This window comes from Leptonotus elevatus, chromosome 4 (genome assembly GCF_054856555.1).
Source record: "Leptonotus elevatus isolate MCC_2025b chromosome 4, RoL_Lele_1.0, whole genome shotgun sequence".
NCBI lineage: Eukaryota > Metazoa > Chordata > Actinopteri > Syngnathiformes > Syngnathidae > Leptonotus > Leptonotus elevatus.
Window position 1 is genome coordinate 3329570 of NC_141242.1, and position 23002 is coordinate 3352571.

The 23002-nt window shown below is 41.6% G+C and overlaps 2 protein-coding genes across 2 annotated transcripts in view; one reads left to right on the forward strand and one right to left on the reverse strand.

Moving 5' to 3' along the window:
• Positions 1 to 23002, forward strand: part of snx33 (sorting nexin 33) — a 28763-nt gene that overhangs the window by 567 nt on the left and 5194 nt on the right. Inside the window, exons 2-3 of the mRNA XM_086073655.1 lie at positions 5878 to 6025; positions 8322 to 10565. Of these exons, the coding sequence (XP_085929781.1) occupies positions 9128 to 10565 (1438 nt within the window). The 5' untranslated portion in view covers positions 5878 to 6025; positions 8322 to 9127. The remainder of the gene's footprint in view (positions 1 to 5877; positions 6026 to 8321; positions 10566 to 23002) is intronic.
• Positions 1224 to 7667, reverse strand: snupn (snurportin 1). The gene is made up of 9 exons (XM_086073656.1): positions 7530 to 7667; positions 6815 to 6979; positions 6287 to 6485; positions 5905 to 6009; positions 3686 to 3782; positions 3510 to 3607; positions 3292 to 3369; positions 2933 to 3013; positions 1224 to 2074 (listed from the first exon to the last, which is right to left on the reverse strand). Exons 2-9 carry the CDS (start codon positions 6970 to 6972, stop codon positions 1769 to 1771), a joined length of 1122 nt encoding a protein of 373 aa, XP_085929782.1. The 5' UTR covers positions 6973 to 6979; positions 7530 to 7667; the 3' UTR covers positions 1224 to 1768.

The following is a 23002-nucleotide window of genomic DNA, read 5'->3' on the forward strand; positions in this document are numbered from 1 at the left end:
CACGCAACATGTTCTGTGGTGTGAATCTATAAATCTAAAGTGTGATTGACCTGTGCAGTAGCTTGGTCACATATTAAGTATTATTTGCATTTTAGAGTAACATGACAACATTGCCGGTTCAACTCTATATACGTGTTAACTGTATTATCATTATATCTGCAGAATCACACATTTGACTTTTGAGCTGACAAAACATGGCCGTCCTTGACAACAAGTTCATTGTGGCACACTTCATTTGATACATTTGCAGTATGTATATATATTAGGGGTGTAACAAAAAGTGATTGGAATAAGAAAATGGTTTTGGATTTAACCAAACCTTCTCAAATAGTCAAATGTATCATCCATGAATCTTATCGTACCGCTGTACTGTGTTGAGATACATATTGATACTGAATGTGTGCATATATAAAGTACACAAAAAGAATGAGATTAATCGGCTAAAAGCGGCAAAATATCAATTGCACTTGAACACACCTCATCCACCAGCCTCTCTGCTCTGTGTGTGCATAATTATAACACTTTCATGACATCGCTCACACACATTTCCCATATATTATAATATATATGTATATTTTTTTCTTCTAATAGATATTCTATTGTCAAGTCATATTTTGTTGTTCATCCTGTGACGTCAAGTTATGAGAAGGCTTTCATTGCCTGCGTGAGAAGCGTGGGAGAGCTCTCACTAAAGTACAAATGAATGCGACATTTCCTGGAAAGAGACATGTGCTGCTGACTAATACCTGGATTCCTGCAGTAAGGCGCATGTTGGGTCAGGCTTCTCAGAAAAGTGGTTAACAATACGATGTGGTAGATGTGTGTTGTAAGGTCATATTCTTCTATACAAGCACCTCAAATACTGACAATTTTCCGTTTCAGCATATCAAACCACCATGTGAATGAATTTGTGTTAGTGCTATTTGACGTGAGACAGAGCGCAACGGGGCCATTTAAAAAACATTTATTTAGAAATACACATTAAAAAAAAACATTTGAATGGGGGGGGGGATTGTAAAAATCACAAGTTGTAAACACATCAATATTGATACAGATTAAATGACAGATTTTATATTACAAACTAAAAATACTGTTGTTTTTTAACTTGTGTTGTATGTATTATTGAATCAAAATGACTGATCTATTGCGAAATAGGGTTTCATGTTGGAAATTTTCCACAGGAATGAATGGGAATTTACAAAATTGAAACTTGCGTCTTAAGCTGTTTGTTTTTGTTTGCTTCTGTGTTTATTATATTTTGTCGTTTTGTTTTTGCACTTCAAGGTCACTGTAGAGAGATTCGCTTTTCATTTTACATTTTCAATGGGACTGTTGTTTTTGGATGGCTGATGTTTAAAAAAAAAAAATATTTGAAGGGGCTGGGATCAGGGCAATGAGTAATATTTGACGCAACATCCATGTTTTTGTCTTTTAATGAAAGAATTGATTGTTCAAGAAAATATTTAAAACTTAATAAAAAAATCAGATGACATTTTTTTATTGTTATTTTGCATGGATGACTTATCATGGTTATGAAAATGTTTGATGTGCATTTCCAGAAACCCGAGCATAAATTTCAATTCCATACAATTTTAATTACACAGGAAAGTTCCCACTACTTTGCAATCCTAACCGCTTCTGCACATTGAGACGTTGTCCAGGTCGTACCGGATTAAAATGAGTTTCCAATTGCAGGAGACATTTTTAGGGAAGAGTTCTAAATAAAACAGTGAAGCGCTGGTGAGTCAGTAATGATCTATGAATCAGATCAGTCCTCCATTTGCGCCTCCTGGATGTGTCTGTGGTTGTGGCAGTTGTCTTGGGTGGGCGTGGACAGGTGCTCCAGTTCGTAGCCCCCATCCCTGCTGGCCGGCCGTACCTCGCTGGAGGTCTTCTTGTGCTCCCGGATCTGCTGCAGCTGGTGGCCGGCGTACTTGGGCTTGGCGGTGAGGGGTCCGAGGGGCACCTCAACGCCAAGGATGTCGGCGACCATATAGGGCCGCAGCCAGCCCACCAGCGGGGTGCTGCCAGGCGTGTAGTGGGTCTGCCGGTGGTAGAACAGAAGACCGTCCACCTGCCGGCAAAGTTGACAATCGGTCCAAACGTAGAACGAGGATATGGACGTAGGCATATGTTGGATCCAAGAAAATACCTTTTCACTATGACATCATTCGCATTTCCCGGTGGCAAAAACCCAAGCTCGCTGGCCATTCTGTTTAAATTACTGAAAGACTATGGAGGACTAAAACTGCCAAAATTTAAAATAAATAAAGGACTAAATAAATTTATAAAAGTGAAAATAAAAACGGAAATACAAATTTAATACTATATATATATATATATATATATATTAAATATCAATAAATAAATAAAATCGCTCTGCTCTCACACATTTATTTATTGCATGTTGCAGACGCTCTGTCAAGTCGAAATGTTATTCAAATGAGGGGGTGGTCCTAAGCGTGTCTTGGTTTGGACTCCGCCGTTGCATGAAATAAATAAATGTGAGAGCAGAGCGTTTTTATTTATTGATTGATATTTAATCCTATTTATTTTGACATTTTTATTTTTTTGATCTCGTTTTTCCATAAAAGACAACACTCTTAAAAATAGTCAATCAAATAATTACCATACTCAAGTAAAAGTGTTTTAAAAAGTCCAGGCTCTGAAAAAAGTATTCTTCACAATCACATCATACAATTTGGAGGCTAATAAACTTAAAATATAATTTTTATATTTTTTAAAGGAAATATTGGGGAAAAACTAAGCTTTTGACTTATATCCTGTGGTGCTATCTCAAACACAAAGTATTTGTCATCATTTTAAAATCAAATCAGCGCTCGTCTCTTGCATTCTGCCACCCGGAAGTGCCCCCCGGCATCTCGTGTTGACAAACATTATCAAAAGGTCCATTCAGGAAAGAGTTTCTCACGCTGAAGCTGTACTCAGCTGCCAGGGCTTTATGGATGGACGCCGCTGTGCACTCGATGCTCTGGAGGCTCACGAAGCGGAACTGTCGAAGCAAACAGAACCACAAGTGTGTTTCTTCCATGCACCGTTTTGCTTCCTGTCCAACAGAACATGTCTGTTCTGTATAAACGCTAAAACACAAAATGGCGCAGGGCAAAGTTGACCCATCCATTTTCCACATTTCCACCCTGAGTCGACACTGACCTAAATGTTGGATTTTTTTTCTCTATCAGATTAGAAGCAAAAGGTTTCAAGAAGGTTCAAGTCTTTCTTGCTCCCATGTGAAAAAAAAAAAGAAAGAAGAGGTGGTGTTCCACTCACAGGGTTGCGTTTGGCGATCTCTGCCAGGCCTTCCGTCTCCTGCACTTTGGACTGGAGCCAGTAGAAGCGGAAATCGGTCTGCGGAGGAGAAAACATGCAGCGGTGTCAAAAGAGCAAAAGAGAACATCTGCGCTCCAGACTCGCGCTACTTTGAAGCCATCGGGAGTGCCAAACATTCCCGGATTTGCCGCGGCATTTTCGGGAAGGGTCCGTCTCACCGGGCAGTCGTAGACCGGGTGGCCTCTCCAGCACATGACGTCCAAGATGTAGAAGGTCCTGTCCACCTCGCTGTAAATGCAGTCCAGGATGGTGTAATCTACGCCGGCGACATCGTTTGGAGCACGTCAGTGAATGACTTTGCTTTTTGAAAATGAGCCGGCAGGGGTGCGACTACCTTTCCCCATGGCTGAGTTGTGGCGGTTTCCACCGGGCAGCAGGGAAGGGAAACGGTTCACGCAGTAGCCACTCTTTGTGTACGCTGCAGTAGAACCCTGCACACAACATTGGATACAACCCATCAAAGTCGCAGGCCTCCTCCAAGGCAATACTGAATTGGAACAGCACCTGCATATTAACACTGTCCTATAATGTATAGAGGACCAAAACTGCCAAAATTAAATATAAATAAATTACGAAATAAATGAATAAAAGTGAAAATAAAAACTGATATAAAAAAAATCAAAAATTTAATACAAAAAATATATAGAAAAATAAATAAAAACAAAATGTATACATATCCCAAAATAAAAAAATAAAAGTACAAATAAAAAACAAGATTAAAAAAATAAAAGTAAACAAATAAATACAAAAATAACCACCTAACTTGCTTGCCAACTCCAGCCTGACAGACTGATTGCTCCAGCTGTGTTGATTGAGCTCGGCAGCAACGTGTTTAATTGCAGATGCAGCATTGCGCCATATAAATAGCAGTGCACCAAAAAGACCTGAAACAACAACTACTGAAGAAACTGCTTTTTAAAATTATTATTATTATCATCATCATCATTATCATTATTATTATTATTATTATTATTAGAACATGGGAGTATAATATGTTCCCTGTCGAAAATGAAAGCAAGTCGGTTTATTTATAGAATACATGCACGTCATGGCGCATGGTCAGGATTAGGGATGTTTGATACCACTTTTTCTCAGACCGATATTCATCTGTTGAGTAGTCAGATACTGATACCACTGGTAAATAAAATTCCCCACCCAAAAACGACAGATCATTTTAAAGAAAGACCTATATACCCCAATACTGTATATATAATGTTTCCTTAACATTGCATGAAATTAATGGCAACATTGTGCTCATATAATTTCTAATTTCTAGTTCCTGATCATAAAACGGCTGCAGGAGGGCGACCGATAATGGTATCGTCATTGGTATTGGCACCGATACCTGGTATTGGTAGTCACACATAGTCAGGATGGTACCACCTCTGCCTCAATTTGAGCCAGGAAAACCCCAGAATCAATCAATAAGTAAAAATGCTCTGCTCTCCGATTATGTCGGATATGTTGACATTTATTTTTAGAATCTAATTTTTTAATTTAGGGAGTTATATATATATATATATGTTGTTGTTGTTTTTATTTCCATTTATATTTATTTTTTGTATTTAATTTTAAAATTATATTTGTTATATCCGTTTTTATTTTATTTTTTTAATTTTGGTCCTCCATAATGATGACCTTATAAGTCCAAGTTTTTTTCCCCACCTTCTCATCTCTGTTTCTTCATCACTTTTTTGTCATCTCATTTTCTGCTCCTCGTCTTTTCATCTAATTTCCATGTTTTTCATCTCAATTTCACATCCTTGTCGACGCATCTCATTTTCTCACCTCACTTCCTTCTCTTATCTCCTCTTGTACACTCGTCACAGCTTCCTATTTGCTTTCTTGTCTTTACATCTTCTCCCTTTACTTCCTGCGTCTTTTCATTTCCTCAATTCAGTTCTGCATCTTCTCGGCTTATTTCATCACTTTCTCGTCTTCTCATCTCCTCTTCTTACTTTCTCACCTCCTTATGTCCTCTTCCCATTTCCTTGTCTGTAAGGCCAGGTACAGGAGGAGTTTTCAAATAACTGTCACGATGCCCGGCTAATATTTCCAAAAGGGACCGGAGTTGGGAGTGTTGTCAAAGAAGACTTGCTTTGTAAAATACTTTTTTGCTGTCAGTAGAACACACTTTTACACAAAAGGACATGTTTGTTTTTGTTTACGCCAGCTTCCTTGTTCCTCAGCCAGGATGCTTCTTCGACTGGCTGCATTCCGTTCCACGTCACAATTCACTGAGTCATGACTACACAAGTCAGTTTCCCCACGCAAATGAAGATTTTTGGTCAGATTGAACACGTTTAACAATCAAGATTTTCAGCAGCGACCCATTTCGGACCCCATTATCAGGACAAATTCGTTCTTAACTAACAACAGGCCACAGAATAATGTTATAGGATACTTTTTTTCTTTGTCATGCTTGGTCAGAAATGTGCATAATAGGGACAAAAACAGCCTGATTATTTTTTAGATGTGTTCCAAGTATAATACGAAGACCATATTATATAATGTTTCCTCTGTCAGACAGTTTTACCAACAAAACATTCCTACCTTGGATGCAATGATGAGGGATCTTTTCCCCACGGGACAGACCACCATCAGCCAATCAGAGTCCAGCTCTGCTGGGACATCCACCAACCACTCTGACAGCATAAGCTGAGGAGGAACAGAGGTAAATCAGATTTTTCTTTTTTTTAACAAAGGCGCCATCTTCTGGACCATGAGGAACACTGTTGCTCAGAAGATGATCTTAGCCTTTTATTCCACATGGAAACAGGATATTTAATTTTGCGATAATTCAAGCGAGTGCGTCAATTCATTTCTTGGAAATTTCTTTAAGGATCTGATTGGCTAAAATTGCATTGTAGGTTGTTGTTTTTTTAACCCAAAACTGGGGACCTATTGACTTTTCATTGTCTTGTACAAGACTGACCTGGTTGGCATAATGTTTTGGCAGCTTTCTTCTCTCAATCTCCATCTCCTCTTCATCAGCTTTGCCATCTCGCTCCTGTTTCCCTTTCTCCCCTTCATCCTCCTCCTGCTTTTCCATGTCTTGCTCCCCATCGCTGTCCGCCCCCGTCCAGTCGCCATCGGCCAGACGCCGTACGTGGTCGACGTAGTTCAACCTTTTACTGAGATGGAAAATAAGGAAAAAAAAACTTCAAGACGTGTACTGTGTCTGTTCATTCTGGAAATACTTTTTTTTAGTTTTTTTTCATGACGCTACACTTACATCTAGGTGGCAAACGTTAATTAATTAACTTTTCTAGTGCTCAGATTAATGGCACAGACATGTGCTTGACGATGATCCACTCGATTATTCTTTTTTTTTTTGGAAATGGAAAACACATTTGGGTATATCTGCCTATGCAGTAGTCGCTCGCTCCTCTGCCACCTTGGTGTAACCAACCCAGTGTCTATTTTAAACAAACATTATGAAAAGGTTTATAGGGCGCTGTACATTTTCTGTAGCTCAAGGAAGCGCCGGCGCCGCTCGCTCTGCTCCAGCACGCTGAACTTGCTCTTGTACTGGGACAGCCGAGGGTGCGGGGCAGCTGTACTGTTGGGCTCCTTGGACACAGCAAAGCTGGCCGAGAGGGCTAAGGTCAGGTCATCCATGGGGGCTCTGGAGGTGGGGTCAAAACAACACGTAGCAGTGGTTTTGCGGTTTGTACTTTATTTGTTTGCATGAAAATTTAAATATTTAAGATAACGTATTTTGCACATTTGTAAAATAAGTGTTTTTGTCATATATCTGGTTAGGTAGGTCCTATGTGACCCCCCTCGAGTTGCACTGATGAAAAATTGACGTAAAATTGAAAATACATTTATATTAACAAACAGTTACCATATCCCCACCGTAGCTAATTTGACAGTAGTACCACACACGCACAATGATGGGTGTTCAGCAAGATTACTGCATTGAAAAACAAAAACAAAACTTGCTCAGTACAGAAACTCTTCATTCTGTGTCTGGCGAGCTATCCAGCCAACCAGGTTATGTTAGCAGCGTGGCTAAGGTGGCAAGCAAGTAGCCGGTAGCTACTAACTAGCCACAGCGACGACTCTGCCTCGTTAATGTTACTTCTACCGCCTAAACGCAATTACTACAAAATGCAAACTGCGCCCAGTGGCGCAACTTGGGCAAATAAATAAGATAAAACAGTTTGGTTTACCTTCGACATGGAGGGAGACGGCCAAGTCTGTGGCGTCACACTGCCTCTTCTTCTTTTTGGTGTTTAATGGCGGTTGGCATCCATTGCGTTACAGCACCGCCACCTGTCGGTTCTTTTGCTCGACTGCGATCGACATAGAAGGAGACTTCTGGAATTTTGGAACAGCACATTGTGAATGACCAAATTAAATTGTAGTAGTGTTTGTTTGTTTGTAATCACAACATCTCAGTGTTTTTCAAATGGTGGGGCTCACAAAAGAAATAAACACAAATTATGTAGTTTTACTTTTGCCTGCCGAATTGTATTCAGTAAAATAAATATACATAAATAAAGACATATTTTTTTCAATTTAAGGCGCCAGTATGACCTTAACTAATTGCTCGAGCAAATGTCTTGATTTTTTAAAAAATTTTTTTTTATTGTATGATTTAACATTCTTAATGCTTGAGTTGATACCTTTTAAAATTGCTTAATCTAAAATTTTGTTTAACTTAACATATTTGTTGGGTAGATTTGACGTTTGTAGGTGTTTGTTTATTTTGACATTTTATTTGGTTGATTAGAAACGTGATGGTTTATGATACATTTTTTTTAGGACATTCAATTATCTAATTTGGCATTGGTTTATATTTGATTTTTAATAGTTTGATGTTGGCAATTCATATTTGGAACTCCATCAAATGGACGTCATCCTTTCAAAGCTCTGTGTTGTTGCAATGACTTCACGCGTCCACCTAGAGAGCGTCATTGAGCCATAGCATCCCCCCCCCCCCCCTTCCACTTCTCTTTCAGGGAAAGGCGGCTTGAAAGAGTAACAGGCGATCTCGCCTCCAATTGTCTCAGTCTAACGTCATGGAAAGAGTTACTTTGTGCCGGGGCCGTGAGGAAATAGAGCCACAGAAACAATACCGTCTCGCCTAAGCGCGATGACCGGAGAAGGCTGTTGTGATTTTTCAAAGGATCGAGCGAAGATGCCCAGGAACCTGCTTACGAGACTCACGGAGCAAGTTCGCGTCTGAGGGAAGGAAGGAAGGACGGGAACGTGGAGCTGCCGCCTCACCATGTTCACGGATACCGTCGCTATCAACAAAAGTGCACTTTTCACTTGGAATTATTTACAACCGGCGCCGTTGCCAGGATCCGTAATGTGACGAAAGTGCGACAACTGGGGGATAAACGAGCGGTTCTTGTCCATTTTTTTTTTTTGATTATTAAAAGCCTCGTTGCAGGATCTGGTTGGTGAAACCGGTTTTTAAACGGACTTGTTTGTAACAGGGAAGTAGAAAACGAAATTAACGAGCGCCTTTGAGTGCGTGCAAATAACTCAATTTTGAGACAAAAGAGTGTTTGCATCAATGGGCTCGAGTAGTCTCGTTGGCGGCGAAGTGTAAGTCAAGCACAGCAATAAGTCAAGTAGAGTAAACAGTTTTTGACTGACTGTGCTGTTGCACACCCGATCCATGTCATGTGAGATGAGTTGAAATATTCATTAAAGTGCCCTACATGTTTCCAATACAGCTTGCTAGGCACCATGTGCATGTAGATGATTAGATATTATTAATATTATTGTTTTGCAACTGGATCAGGATAACGTCAAGATGCCGGTGAAAGCCAAAGCACTCTACACGTTCCAAAGTGAAAACAAAGAGGAGATCAGCATCCAGGAGAACGAGGACCTGATCATCTTCGACGAGAACTCGGTGGACGGATGGTTCCAGGGGGAGAACAGCCGAGGGGAGCGGGGTCTCTTTCCGGCATCCTATGTGGAGGTTATTCGCACGCGCTCCAACTCCAACGTGACCGACTGCTCCATCAGCCCGGCAGGTTCTTTGGGGAACGATTCCTGTTTCCTGCCCGCCACTACGAACACAACCCTCAACACGCAGCCGACTTACTATGATATCGACGATGATGATGACTGGGACGATTGGGACGACAGGTCCACCGTGGTGGAGGACGGCGATATCGGCCGGAGCCCCCCCGGGGCCAACGGTCACTCGCATCAGAGCCCGCCATCCAGCAACCCCAACGTGCACTACCGGGCCAAGCCGCCCATGGAGCGGCAGGACAGCATCTCCGGCGCCAGGAAAGGCAGCATGGTGGGCCGCAATTTGAACCGCTTCTCCAGCTTCGTCCGCTCGGGCGTGGAGGCGTTCGTGTTGGGGGACGTGCCCATGATGGCGAAGATAGCCGAATCCTACAGCATCGAGATGAGCCCCCAGGGGCCCAGATGGAAGGAAAACCCACAGCCTTTCTCATGCTCCATCGAAGACCCCACCAAGCAGACCAAATTTAAAGGCATCAAGACGTACATTTCGTACCGCGTGACGCCGAGCCATACGAGCGGGCCCGTGCACCGGCGCTACAAGCACTTTGACTGGCTGTACAACCGCCTGCTGCACAAGTTCACCGTGATCTCGGTGCCCCACCTGCCGGAGAAGCAGGCCACGGGGCGCTTTGAGGAGGACTTCATCGAGAAGCGCAAGCGGCGGCTGATCCTGTGGATGAACCACATGACCAGCCACCCGGTGCTGTCCCAGTATGAAGGCCTTGAGCACTTCCTGATGTGCGCCGACGACAAGCAGTGGAAGCTGGGCAAGAGGCGGGCCGAGAAGGACGAGATGGTCGGGGCGCACTTCATGCTGACCCTTCAGATCCCCAACGAGCACCAGGACCTTCAAGACGTGGAAGAACGGGTCGACACCTTCAAGAACTTCGCCAAGAAGATGGACGACAGCGTCCTGCAGCTCACGCACGTCGCCTCGGAGCTGGTTCGCAAGCACCTGGGCGGCTTCAGGAAGGAGTTCCAACGACTGGGCAACTCTTTCCAGTCCATCAGCCAGTCGTTCATGCTGGACCCGCCGCACTGCTCCGAGGCCCTCAACAACGCCATCTCCCACACTGGCCGCACCTACGAGAACATTGGCGAGCTGTTCGCGGAGCAGCCCAAGTACGACCTCTTCCATATGCTGGACACGCTGTCGCTCTACCAAGGCCTGCTTGCCAACTTCCCGGACATTATTCATCTACAAAAAGGTAATCTTACATTTAAAACTTCACAATCCATCCTTTGCCTTAAAAGCCCGTTTTTCACAGTCAGGGTGTTTTGGTTGGGATTTGAGTTCTGAGGTTCTGGGTTCAGTCCTACTTGGATTGGTTTTAAACGTAGCTCCTCCACAACAAGCAAAGTTATCTCTCAGTTGAGATGTGTCTAACATGCCGTCAAATCGGAGAAGCTCCCTCGGGTTTGACGTAGCCTTCATCGAATTCTTAGGCTGGGTCCTCCAATGGGTGCAGCCCTTGGATACAAGTATTGTCCCGCAGGACCTTTTTAAACCTTGACGTTTCTGTTCAAATATGTGATAGTAGGGTAAGGGTGGGTACAACCAGGAAGTGTCCCGAGATTTATGTGGCTCTTGTAAATGCCTAAACGGGTCTCCTTCGTCGAACGTGTAGTTAGGGTCCTCCAAAGTGTATAGTCCCTAAATGCGAGAGAGAGAGAGAGAGAGAGAGAGAGAGAGAGAGAGAGAGAGAGAGAGAGAGAGAGAGAGAGAGAGAGAGAGATGAGAGAGAGAGAGAGAGAGAGAGAGAGAGAGAGAGAGGAGAGAGAGAGAGAGAGAGAGAGAGAGAGAGAGAGAGAGAGAGAGAGAGGAGAGAGAGAGAGAGAGAGAGAGAGAGAGAGAGAGAGAGAGACAGAGAGAGAGAGACAGAGAGAGAGACAGAGACAGAGACAGAGACAGAGACAGAGACAGAGACAGAGACAGAGACAGAGCAGAGAGAGAGCATGTGTTCCAAATAAGCATATGGCTATTAGGGCTGTGCAAAAAAATCGATTCTCATAAGAATCACGATTCTCATTTAGTACGATTCAGAATCGATTTTGAATGTCCCAAAATCAATTTTATTTTAAGTTATTTTATACTGTCTTGCCTTTGTCTGTGTGTGCCTTTATTGGGAGCGCTGTTCATGTTGTACCCGGTTTGGCCACTGAGGGGCAGTGTGGTTCCACGCGGTCTAATGCACTGTTAAGTTGTAGCCACATTAGAGAGTAGAAGGAAAAAGTCACGATCAAGTTATTCCAATAAAAGTTTTTTTTTTTTTTTCAGCGTGGAGCCGTTCTTTTGAGTGATGAAAGTGCCGCGAGTAGCGCGCTAATTAGCATTAGCGAGTCAGACTGGAGTAGATATTACGATTCCTTGCACATCTATAGATTGAAGCAAAAATCAATGTCATTCAAATCATTTTGAAGCAAAAATTGTTCTAAAGCGAAAATCGATTCTGAATCGAATCGCAGGCCCAAAAATCGGAATCGAAATCGACTCGTGAGACACTCAAAGATTCCCACCCCTAATGGCTTTACATGTAGGTTCTGTATAAAGGGAGACAAATGTATGGTATGGCCACTCTCATTCCCTGACATCAACCTTGTTGAGAACCTGTGGAATGTCTTCTAAAAAGAAGATCGACGAGGGTGGACGAGGCGATTCTCGCGTCCTCCATTAAGATACAGGCAAAATGTAAACCATTCAACAATTGGTCAAGACAGACTTTTGAAGCCCCTAAATTGGGACCTAGCTTGAGTCTGTTCATAAGAACCACGAGTATTTATTTGACCCATTTCATTATAACTGACAGATGTGCACCCGCACCACCTCTCCAGTATGTGCCAACCTTTCAAACTCAAGGCTAAAAATGTTCCCCCGGGTGTGTTTTACGTGTCAGTCCTCCACGACTGTCACTTACCCAGGAACAAACCCAACATGCTGCCGCTTTTTTTTTCTTCGCTCCGGTTTAGAACTCAACATGTTGATCCAATTAGAACATTTTTATAAAACACCGTGATAGATAGATACCACATATTTTTTTTACCAAACAATATTCTGCTTATACTTAGCGTCTGTTTGCACTTTTGCCAGCAGGTATGCTGTTGACCTAGAAAGAGTGGAATGCACAGTACGGTTGCTGTCAAACCAGCCGTTACCGAAACTCAATTTTAAGAATGACGTAGCAATATTTCTAGGATCAATCATCATAAGACAAACAGTCCAACCAATATATTGATTTGACATCCATCCATCCATTCTCTGAATCGCCATAATTTCTTGAAATGCTCAATTCGCTCTGAGAATTCAGGTTGGACCTCAGGTTCTTTGCATTCAAAATCCAGGAGAGTTCTTGGTGGTGACATGACTGAGTGACCGATTAAGACCCAAACCATAGATTGAGGTTTATCGATTTGTACGTGCAGAGTGGTTGTTTAAGCGCAGTATTTCAGTACTGAAGCTAACTTTGGGGGCTGCTAGCATGGGGTCACATTGACGCTTATAAGATTTCTAGGATTAAAGTAATGGACCGTGTCTTAATCAATAAATGGATCATTCCGGCATCGGATGAGAGTTGAGTTGTCCCTGTTGTATATTGTTATTATTATTGTTGTTGTTAGTAGTAGTAGTAGATTCAATGTTTCAGCACTCGACACTTTTCAGGCATGTACGCTGCGGGCCTCTAAAATAATGAGTGGCAGACCACAAATGGCCCCCGGGCCGGATTTTGGACAACCCAGCTTGACGTTTTGTTGACCGTAATGTGAGTGTGTGTTTATCTACAGAATATGGTTGGTTGGACGTCAATAAGTGCACAGCACGTTCCTGGATGTCTTTTTGTGCCGCGGAATGGCAGGATTGTAAAACGTCTCAAAAGATTTGCGCTGTCGTGCGTGTGCGTGAGCCATGTGTTCTTGGTTTCGGACGTCTCTCGGGAGCGGGAAGCTTCCAGGTTATGTCAGAGGCGAAGCGTGCACATCCAGTTTGTTTGACTTTTGAATTCATCTCCTTTTTCCGCCTCGCTCTTGGGGTTTCGAATGGAGGGGGATTTGCGGTGCGTTCCTATAGGAAGTTAATCTGATGACATACTCAAGCATAAATAGAAGCATTTTGTTTTGTCATAAGAAGGGAAAAAGTATTACAGTTTAAAAACATGACATTTCAATGAGTACTTTATCAAGTTTTCAATATTTTATTGAATAAAACATGAATTTTGATGAGAAAGGGGGTGGGGCTTAATAAGATGTTCCTCTTCCCGCTCTTTCAGGCATTATTGGAAATGTTCCTTTTTTTGTAAGCCGTGTAATTGCTTATCTCTTTGTGTATCATTGTAAAAATGCTATTGCCTGACATTTTGAGTTAAAGATGAAGTCAGGTCAACAATTGTCTTTACAATGATAGGGTATGTGCCCCCCACTAGTCTAAACACAGCATTCTGATTAATATTGGGTTTGTGGAATATCAATTGAGCAGCAAAAGCCACAAGCAAAATGTCCGACCCTGAGATGGATAAGACGGGTGGCTTTTGCTGCTTAATTTATATTCCACAAACACATTATTAATCAGAATGCTGTGTTTAGACTAGTGGGGGCGTATAGAACACATTATTGTATAGATTTTTTATTGTGACAGCCCATTTAGCTGCATGCTAAAAACAATGCAAAATGCTATCAGTAAAAAAAAAAAAAATATTTTTTTTTGGGGGGGGGGGTGCTAAATTGACATACTGGTGTTTTGAGTAACGAGTATAGCCACTGGACACATTTTGCTCGTATCTCATTTACCTATTTAGAGACAACCTTCAATTAAAAACAAATCCTGCTTTTCCCATTAATTCCCATAAATGCGTGTTAATTCCCACGCAAAGTTTTCTACTTGAAAAAATTACTGGAATTTTGCAGCCCTGCTCATTCTGCTTTCCATCTGCTTCTTCTCATCCATCCTTGTGAAGTTGGCGCAGTGGCCAGGCTTGAATTGCGAGGGCTAATTGCACCGCATTGTTCCAGAGTGACGGGCCTCGTGAGGTTTTTGTTTGCGCAGATGTGATCGCCACCGGCCGCCACCGCCCCGCCGTATCACACTTGCTTCTTTGTTGCAGCATCTCAATCCCAGAATGCATTGTGACACGTCCTGTGATGCGATCTAGTATTGTGAACAAGATGTGGCTTGGCGATCGAGTACTGCTTTTGTGCAGTGGAGTTCCAATCAGAAACAAAAGGAACTCTTGAAAGTTTCGGTAACATAACACAAAGGAGCATGAAACGGATCTGCCCCTTGGTAGAGGTATCATGGGGATGAGATCTCCTTGTTATGTAAGAGGCCCTTCCTTGTCTAAACGACAACAGAAGCAGACCTCAGTCGTAGGGGTGGGAATCTTTGAATGGCTCACGATTTCAATTCCGATTTTTGGGTCTGCGATTCGATTCAGAATCGATTTTTTTTTTATTAGGGGCGATTTTTTTATTCAAAATGATTTGATTGACAATGATTTTTGCTTCAATCTATAGATGTGCAAGGAATTGCAATGATCTACTCCAGTCTGACTCGCTAATGCTAATTAGCGCGCTACTCGCGGCACTTTTATCACTCAAAAGAAGGGCTCCAAATGGCAAAAAAAACGACTTTGATTGGAATAACTTGTTCGTGACTTTTTCCTTCTACTCTCGAATGTGGCTACAACTTAACAGTGTATTAGACCGCGTGGAACCACACTGCCCCTCAGTGGCCAAACCGGGTACAACATGAACAGCGCTCCAAATAAAGGCACACACAGACACAGGCAAGACAGTATAAAATAATTTAAATAAAATCGATTTTGGGACATTTAAAATCGATTCTGAATCGTACTAAATGAGAATCGATTTTTTGGCGCACCCCTGCTCAGTAGGAAAACCACCTGCAGTAATACAGCAGAACAACCAGTGTTTGCTTTTGGCTACTTATGTTAGAATTGAGTATTTTCCCAATTTTCCCAAGATGAATCACATCTATTGTTTGTAGTAATAAAATAAAAATGGAAGAACTGCTGTTTTTAATACAGATGGTAGCTTACGTTGCAAAAAAAAAATGGTAAAACTGTAGAATCAACCTTACTCACTGGAACGTTGCTCGTTTTTAACAAAACACAAGACTGCTGAGTGGGCGACCCCGGCTCACCATCAGTTCCTGTCATTATCGTATCCACGGCGACCACAGTGTTTTCCCGAAATCTCCACAGAGCAAATATTTGACAGTGCAGCGCTACAGTGGACCAAGCCCAAAATGTCCTATTCCTAATTGTTTTAAGATCCCACACACTGGAATTATTTACAATGACGCCGTGTTAATGCTGTTCAGCTTGGGAAAGACTTGTCTTAATTGCCCTCCCCCTGGCTTCGGTTGTTGCTGATAGTGGGATAAAAGATGTGGTGATGCACACCAGAGCTCGGTATTGAAGGTTGCAGAGTTCGTTGAAGCATGCCTGGAAGACTTTTAAGCTGGACTTGGAGAAGTGAGTGATCCTCTATATGGCAATACGTTCCAAACCACATCGATCGCTTGTTCTGTCTTATTTGGAAGCCGATCCAACAAACCGGGTATATCCAGGATGGCATCGGGTAAAATTGACCCACAGTTCATATAACAAGCAGTAAAATAAAAAATAACAGCATGTAGTAAGTAGTATAACGTTCTTGAGAAAACGTTAGAGTATTTTATTGCCATGCTTATTTGCGGCGCTATCCACTTTGGCGACTTTGTTCACCCCCCGGCGCTGTTTGCTTACTCATAAATCTGGGCCCAGGCGAGGCCCCTCTCGTCTTCACACGAACTGTCCGTCCACATGCTGCGGCATTTCTGCGCATGTTGGCCCACTGCGCTGCTGATTCGCACCAACGGAGACCACAGATGTCTCCCAGAACTCTTTGTATCGCGCTCCCTCCACCACAGCCAAAATACCCTTCAGGCACTAGAGTGCAAAAAGCCTTCATGTGATAAGGAAAATGTTGTTTTCTAGTACTCTGAGACCAATCTTAGTGCAAATAATCCCAGTCGTGTAAATAATGGTAGTCTGTAGTCATTATTACACAAAGAGTGTCTCTATTGTTGTTGTCTTTTGTTTGATTTGGATCCAGTCCAGCAGTTCTACCATAGAACAGTAGTTCTCCAAAAATGAGATTTTTTTTTCATCAGATTAATCACATTTTAGAATTTTGATTAATCACGATTAATCGCTTCATTAAAAAGGCCTTTAATCAAAAAAATGTTGCCCGCCAGATTTAAAGAGCACCTGCTGTGTTAATTCTTTCGACTTTTAATGTTATGAGGACGTCTTCAACATCTTTCGATCCACTGCACACGCTCATCCTGCTCATTTTCTAATCGGTTAATTACTTGCATCATTTAAAATGGGGGAACAAATATTCTGAATGTCATACGCAAACATTTATTAAAATGCTTTACTTTAATGCATGTAGTTATGTTTATTGCTCAAACACAACCTGTGCTACCTTTAACACAACCATCCGCTATCAAAGAATAAATGATCATCTGTGGCCCAAATTAATAGTGCGATTAATCTGCGTTAACACATAATTAATGCGATTAACAAATTAGTTAACGCTTGAACGTTGACAGCACCAGTACAAATTTAACGTTATCGTAAGCCACTGTAACATTAGGTTCAGTTTTGACATCACTACGGAAGTAATGCTCGTACGAATGTGACTATTACGGATTTGTTTTGTTGCCATTTGCTTAGTCAAAGAATTGAAAGTTTATCACGGGCATTACAATATGTTCAAACTGGTGATGGTAGGAAATATTATAGACGTGTTGTTGTGGTACTCAACACTGCACTCAATCTTAGTTTTTATTCGCCTTAAAAATGCATTACACATTAAAGTTCAATAAAACCCAACCAAACCCAAAACGTCTAAATATGTTTTTAATACTTTGTCCTTCACTCCCCCAAACATTTTTTTTTAATGTTTTTTTTATGCTAGAGCATACAGATGGCTTTGATACAGCTTCTGACCTGAAGAGGTCGCTTAAAACAATGGTAGTTATTACAAAAAACATCCAGCGGGTAGCAGCAGAGAATAAGAGATCAGCCAGGGCAATGTTGCAACATGCACTTTTTGCCCCCCTGTTTTAAACAGATTTGTAAAAATTGATGAAACTTAGCTAAAGTCTAATTCTACAGTTACAAACAAACTTATTTTTTCCTGACGAAAAAGGAGAATTTCTTTCTTTTGGTAGGTTCCATATTTTTAGAGCAATAGAACACAATATTCTGTGGGCCTTGCAAAGTCAGTCAAAAGCCAGTAAAACAGCCGGGAGCAAAGGGGGTTGCTTCAGTGAAAATGGCTGGGAGGGAATGAGTTAAATGTGATTTATTGTTACAAGTCAACACAAGAGCCTCATGAATGTTCCAAGAACGAAAAGATTCCTCTGTCAGATCCCGTGTTTAACATTCAGATCGGCACATTTCTCTCGGGCGCTTGAGCAGCCAAGTTGTTCAAACCGAACCCGTGTTCACAACAATTGGGTGTTGGCTGAGATCATAGGTCAGCTCAGTAGACTCTTGTTGAGTTTTATGCTCAAGCACCTTCAGGATTACTAATATTGACTTCAGTCTATTAGAACCCGATCGATAAAAAAACAAAAAACATGACCCAAGTAGGTCTGCAAATGGGGTGGAAAATATCCTTGGCAAGTAAAGTTAGGAAATGAAGGTAGTTTTAGAGTTCTTGTCAGTGCGCTCTACCTGTAGCAAGCGATAATTAAAACTAATTAAAAAATTTGGGTTTGCTCCAGGTATGCGCAAAAAACAGATTTTTTTTCTGTGCCACCAAAGCAACAACCCGCTGGCCGATGTTTGCAATGTCGTGGTCTGTTTGGCTGAGAGATGGCGGACAGTAACAGGAAGTGAGTCACGGCATCCATGTGGGCGACCACAGCATAAAACATCCAGCTGACATTTGGGTTAAAATCATGAAATCAGAGCACTTTAATGGAACGACAATTCAAGGCTGGGAGAAGTGCTGCAAATTACTTTGTTGACTTTTTGGGAGTTTCAGTCTTTGGACTGCTACCTTTTATTTGTTCATGTCCACCACACCCTCTGTAGCCATTACTATGCTATTATTTGAGTGAATATGCCCCCCCCCCCTCCTCCCACGCATTCTATTTAATTACTTTAAGTGGAAAACAGCATTTGGCTCAGACGAGGGCCCGTAGAGGTCTGACAATCCCAGCAGCAGTGATTTACGTTTAATTCTTTTTTTAAAAGCAGGCAGTTTGTTAGTTCCTACTCTCATTAGTAGAAAGAAAACATTATGAATCGTGTAGGCATGGTTGTTCTTGTTCTTATCAAAGAAAGAACCTTGATTTTCATTTACGTGTAACAGTAGGTAGTCCTGTAGGCCCTTTTGAATTTTTTTAATTTTTTAAATTTAATTCAACATCAGTATTTACTCTAAACAATCAATCAATTTTGATACTCAATAAAACAAGGTCCTGGATATGCACAGGTTGTTTGGTTATGAGGCGCCATTATTCAGGAAATTGGCCATTTCCAAGTGGTACGTGGTATGTGAAGGATCACTTACACTACAATTAAATGTTCAAACTGTACATACTGTTACAAATTTGATACCATTTTTTTTAAAATCCAGTAAAGAGCTCAAGACTGCATTTTGCCCCTACAATTTGAGACGGCGCAACTAAAATTTTCATCTACTCGCGCCAGTGCAACCAGTAAGTTTGCAGATTTAAAAAAATAATTACTATGCTTGAATCGTTTTTGTTGCTTCACACTTTAGGCCATTTTTCAGTAATATAGTGAAAATGGATGGGATGAATGTTTACATTGCAAGTTGATTTATAGTGTTTGCCCCTAAATTGTTCCTCTTGCGCCCCTAAAATAGGGTCCACTGTGCTTCTCGTAACAAAAGTTAGTCTGGAACCCTGAGTAGAGTACATTTGTTAAGCAGAGACGGCAAATCCAGGTCCAGTAAGTAAAAACTCTGCCACAGTTTGGCTTTAGCCCCAGCGTGCTAGCTAGCTAGCTCCCATGGTGCTCATTTACCTGCTAGGGAGCTAGCTAGCTAGCTAGCATCAGGGGCTAAAGTCAAACTGTGGCAGGGTTTTTACTTTCTGGACCTGGATTTGCCACCTCTGTTGTTAAGTTGTGTTTACATTCTAAGTACAATACAATTGCATTTCATCTTTTAGACCTGTTTGTTGTCAAACATGTACAGTATTTAGGTACTTTATCATTATTATTCAACTGTCCTAGGAAAATTCACCTGGTCACCAACAAATTTGAACCAGGTACACTATCGGTTATTTTTATTATTATTATTTTTAGAATTTCATGGCGTGCCAGATCAAATGCCTTCGCAGGCAAGGGGAAAACATGGGTCCAAATTTGGAGCATGGCATGAGAACTGGATGAACTTTTATTGAAGAAGTTTGGCTGAATTTGCTGATGTCGGAAGAAAAATGCTGGCTGTGTCACGAACACGTGGAAAGTAGCAGTTGAGAGCATCTGTATTTGTTTATGTTTGGATCAGTCGGCTGTTTGGCATCCCGTGCTGGGAGCACATCTTCCTTCAGTGAAGCCCATTCAGCATTCTCTCCTTTCTTTCTTTACAGTACAATCGGAGTCCTTCTCTGATCCTCGAAGTACAAGCTAAACAATGGAAATGTTAAAAATGACATTAAACCCACAAATGCCCATAAATGTAACATAGTGAACTCCCAGTTGAAGTTTATTGTAAAACTGACAAACAAAAGAAAAGAAAATCAAAGGCTGTATCTTTTAAAACAAATTGTTCAAGTTCTCTTTCACCAAACACTATAATAACAAAAGTTGTCTAGCTTAATGCTAACATATAATGCGTAACACCATAGATGGGCTAATGGAAATTAGCAAAAAAAAATTCGCTGGGCTCAACAAGTAGTTTAGCCTCTTGTTGTCATGGTAATGAAAGTTCTTGTGATGGGGTGACCCGTGGCTCATTTGCATGAGACAAGACTGCCCCTTCAAAACAGGCTGATTTCAGTGAAAGTAAAAATATAACAAAAAAAAAGTGTGCTGTACTTCTTAGTCTTTGGCGTAATTTATTATTTTTATGTTAGTTTTTGCCAAAGTCATGGCAACATGACTCTAATACTTCCTCAGATAAGGTGTCTCTGTCCATTACAAGTGTAGATGCTTGTCACCGACTTTAGTGAACATTGACACAAGGTTTGTTTGGTCGCCAACATTTGGGAGGTCAGCTTTGCAAATCTGGAAATCTCCATGAACTTCTCCCAACCAAATTCAACTTTCGATTGTGAACATCTTTTTTCACAAGTAGCCAAACAGCAGCTGTGATGACTTCCTTTTGAGATCAGTTCTGAGATGAGAGAGGCTGTTTCTGTTTTCCTTTCTGGGGCTCTGAGAAGAAAAAACAAAACAAAAGAATTGCAACTCTTTTGGGTCAGTGTTCCGTAACAGCGCCTCGGATTTATCAGATAAATTGTGCAACATTAGCTGCTGCAAATATTGTGAGTGTGGGACCCCTTTTGAGCTTGTTATGCGTTCTCGTATTTCCTTTTCAATCGTTTTATTTTTTACTTTGTCCCTTTGTAACGTTCCAACTGCCAATACAATAATTATGATAGAGATTCTCAAAGTGTGTTATTCATACCAGAGTTGTTGAGTACAATTCAGTTGTATTTAACTTTTTAATTCAATGCATTTGCATTTCATTTTCAACAACCATTTGGTTTGAAACATTTAACTATATATTTTCCAAAACAAAAATATTAAATATACTATTGAGGAATACAATTTCTGACTTGTTTTCCATCTACACTTTTGTCTACATTTTAATCTTGGTCATTATGGTGGTACTAAAAAAAGCTAGCAAATTTTTTTTTAGGCGGTACTTATTTAGTGCAAAAAGTTAGCTGACGTTAGCGACAGCGCTAAGCTATCGGATGAAGGCCTGTTTGGCTGGTGCATGATTGGATTCGTCGTTTTGACTTTACTGTAATGATCCGCACCCTGTCGTGGTTATTGTTTCCATCATTTTTTCCTCCCCTCGTTGAACTGAGTAATCAAATACAGAAACTTACTTAGTGGCTTTGCGCAAACATCACACATCAATCGTAACTGATTAAAGATTCTTGCAAAAACGTTACAAACGTAATACAATGAGGGGGGGAAATGCATTTCTACACAGGCACAACAAGAACGGCTGAATCCTAAGAAAACGGATGACTTTCAAACATTAGCCAACTCAGAAATAGAGAAAACAGGATGGAGGGGTTGAGTGACTGTGGGAGGGATGATAAAACAATGGGCACAACAACAGCCGTATCAACAAAAGTAATAGTCTTATGATGACATATTTCAGGACCCCTCCCCCCGGCCATATCGTAATCAGTCTCATACAGAGCAACCCTTACCGCAAACTCAGGCCGTCACATTTGTATTAAATAAACACTTGAAAATCGTGAGAGCGAATAGCGCCGTCTCCCAGAATTCCTTCTGCCCTGTGAGGCTTGTGGGAAAAGAACATTGAGCAGACGCCAGAGTTCAGCCGCCCGCAGGATTGTAGTCACAGTTAATCTGACCGTCCTCATTCTTCTGCTTCTTCGACTGCCGCCGTGCGCATGCGCGATTGTACCAGCCTGTAAAGCTCGCTCCGTACGCTTCGCCGCTTGTTTGGACGGGAAGCCTGCACCGCCCCTCCTCTCTTTCTTAATCCCTCACAGACGATCGAGCCGCCACAAGGTCATTAAGCTGTCACACTATTGCCATAAGTAGGTGACTATTGCAAAGCAAGTTGCACTGTCTCATCACAAAAACTGGAAACATTTATACTTTTTTAATGTGGTTTTTTTGGGGGGGGGGGGCGTCTTTTTTTGTGATGAAGGGTAACCGTGTCGGCAAAAGTCAAAAGTTCAGTTTTTACCCGGTTTCTTGTCCTGTTTCGGATTTTCTTTTCAACTCTACTCTGTTTTGCGTTAGTTTTGCCTGTTTTGTTGTCGCTCAGCATTCCACTTAAAATTAGCACTGTTGTCAACTTCAAAAAACCTCCATGCAGTGAACGCATCAAGGTCTCCAGTTGTTCACTTCTGGGTAAGGAGACACGTTTTATCCTAGAGGAGATTGTGGGCACCGATAAAATAGACAACTGCAGCAAAGCGGAGACTGTGGCCAGCAAGAAAGTGGCCATTGCAGCAGAGGGAAGACTGTGGACAGTGAGAATATGCACCTGTTTAGCAAAATAGAGATTGTGGGCAGTGAGAAAATAGATCCCTGCAGCAAAGAAGAGATTGTGGGCAGTTAGGGATCCGTGTAGCAAAGTGGAGACTATGGACAGCGATAAAACGGATCGCTGCAGCAAAGTAGAGAGCATTAGCAATATATATATATATATATATATATATATTTTTTTTTAAAGTGCCCGTTGCAGCAAAGTAGAGACTGTGGGCAATGAGAAAATAGAGGCAAAACGTAGACTGTTGGCTGTGAGAAAATAGACCCCTGCAGCATAATAGAGATTGTGGGCAGTTTTGGATCAGTGTAGCAAAGTGGAGACTATGGACTGCAATAAAATGGATTGCTGCAGCAAAGTTGAGAGTGTTAGCAATAAATAAATAAAAAGGTGC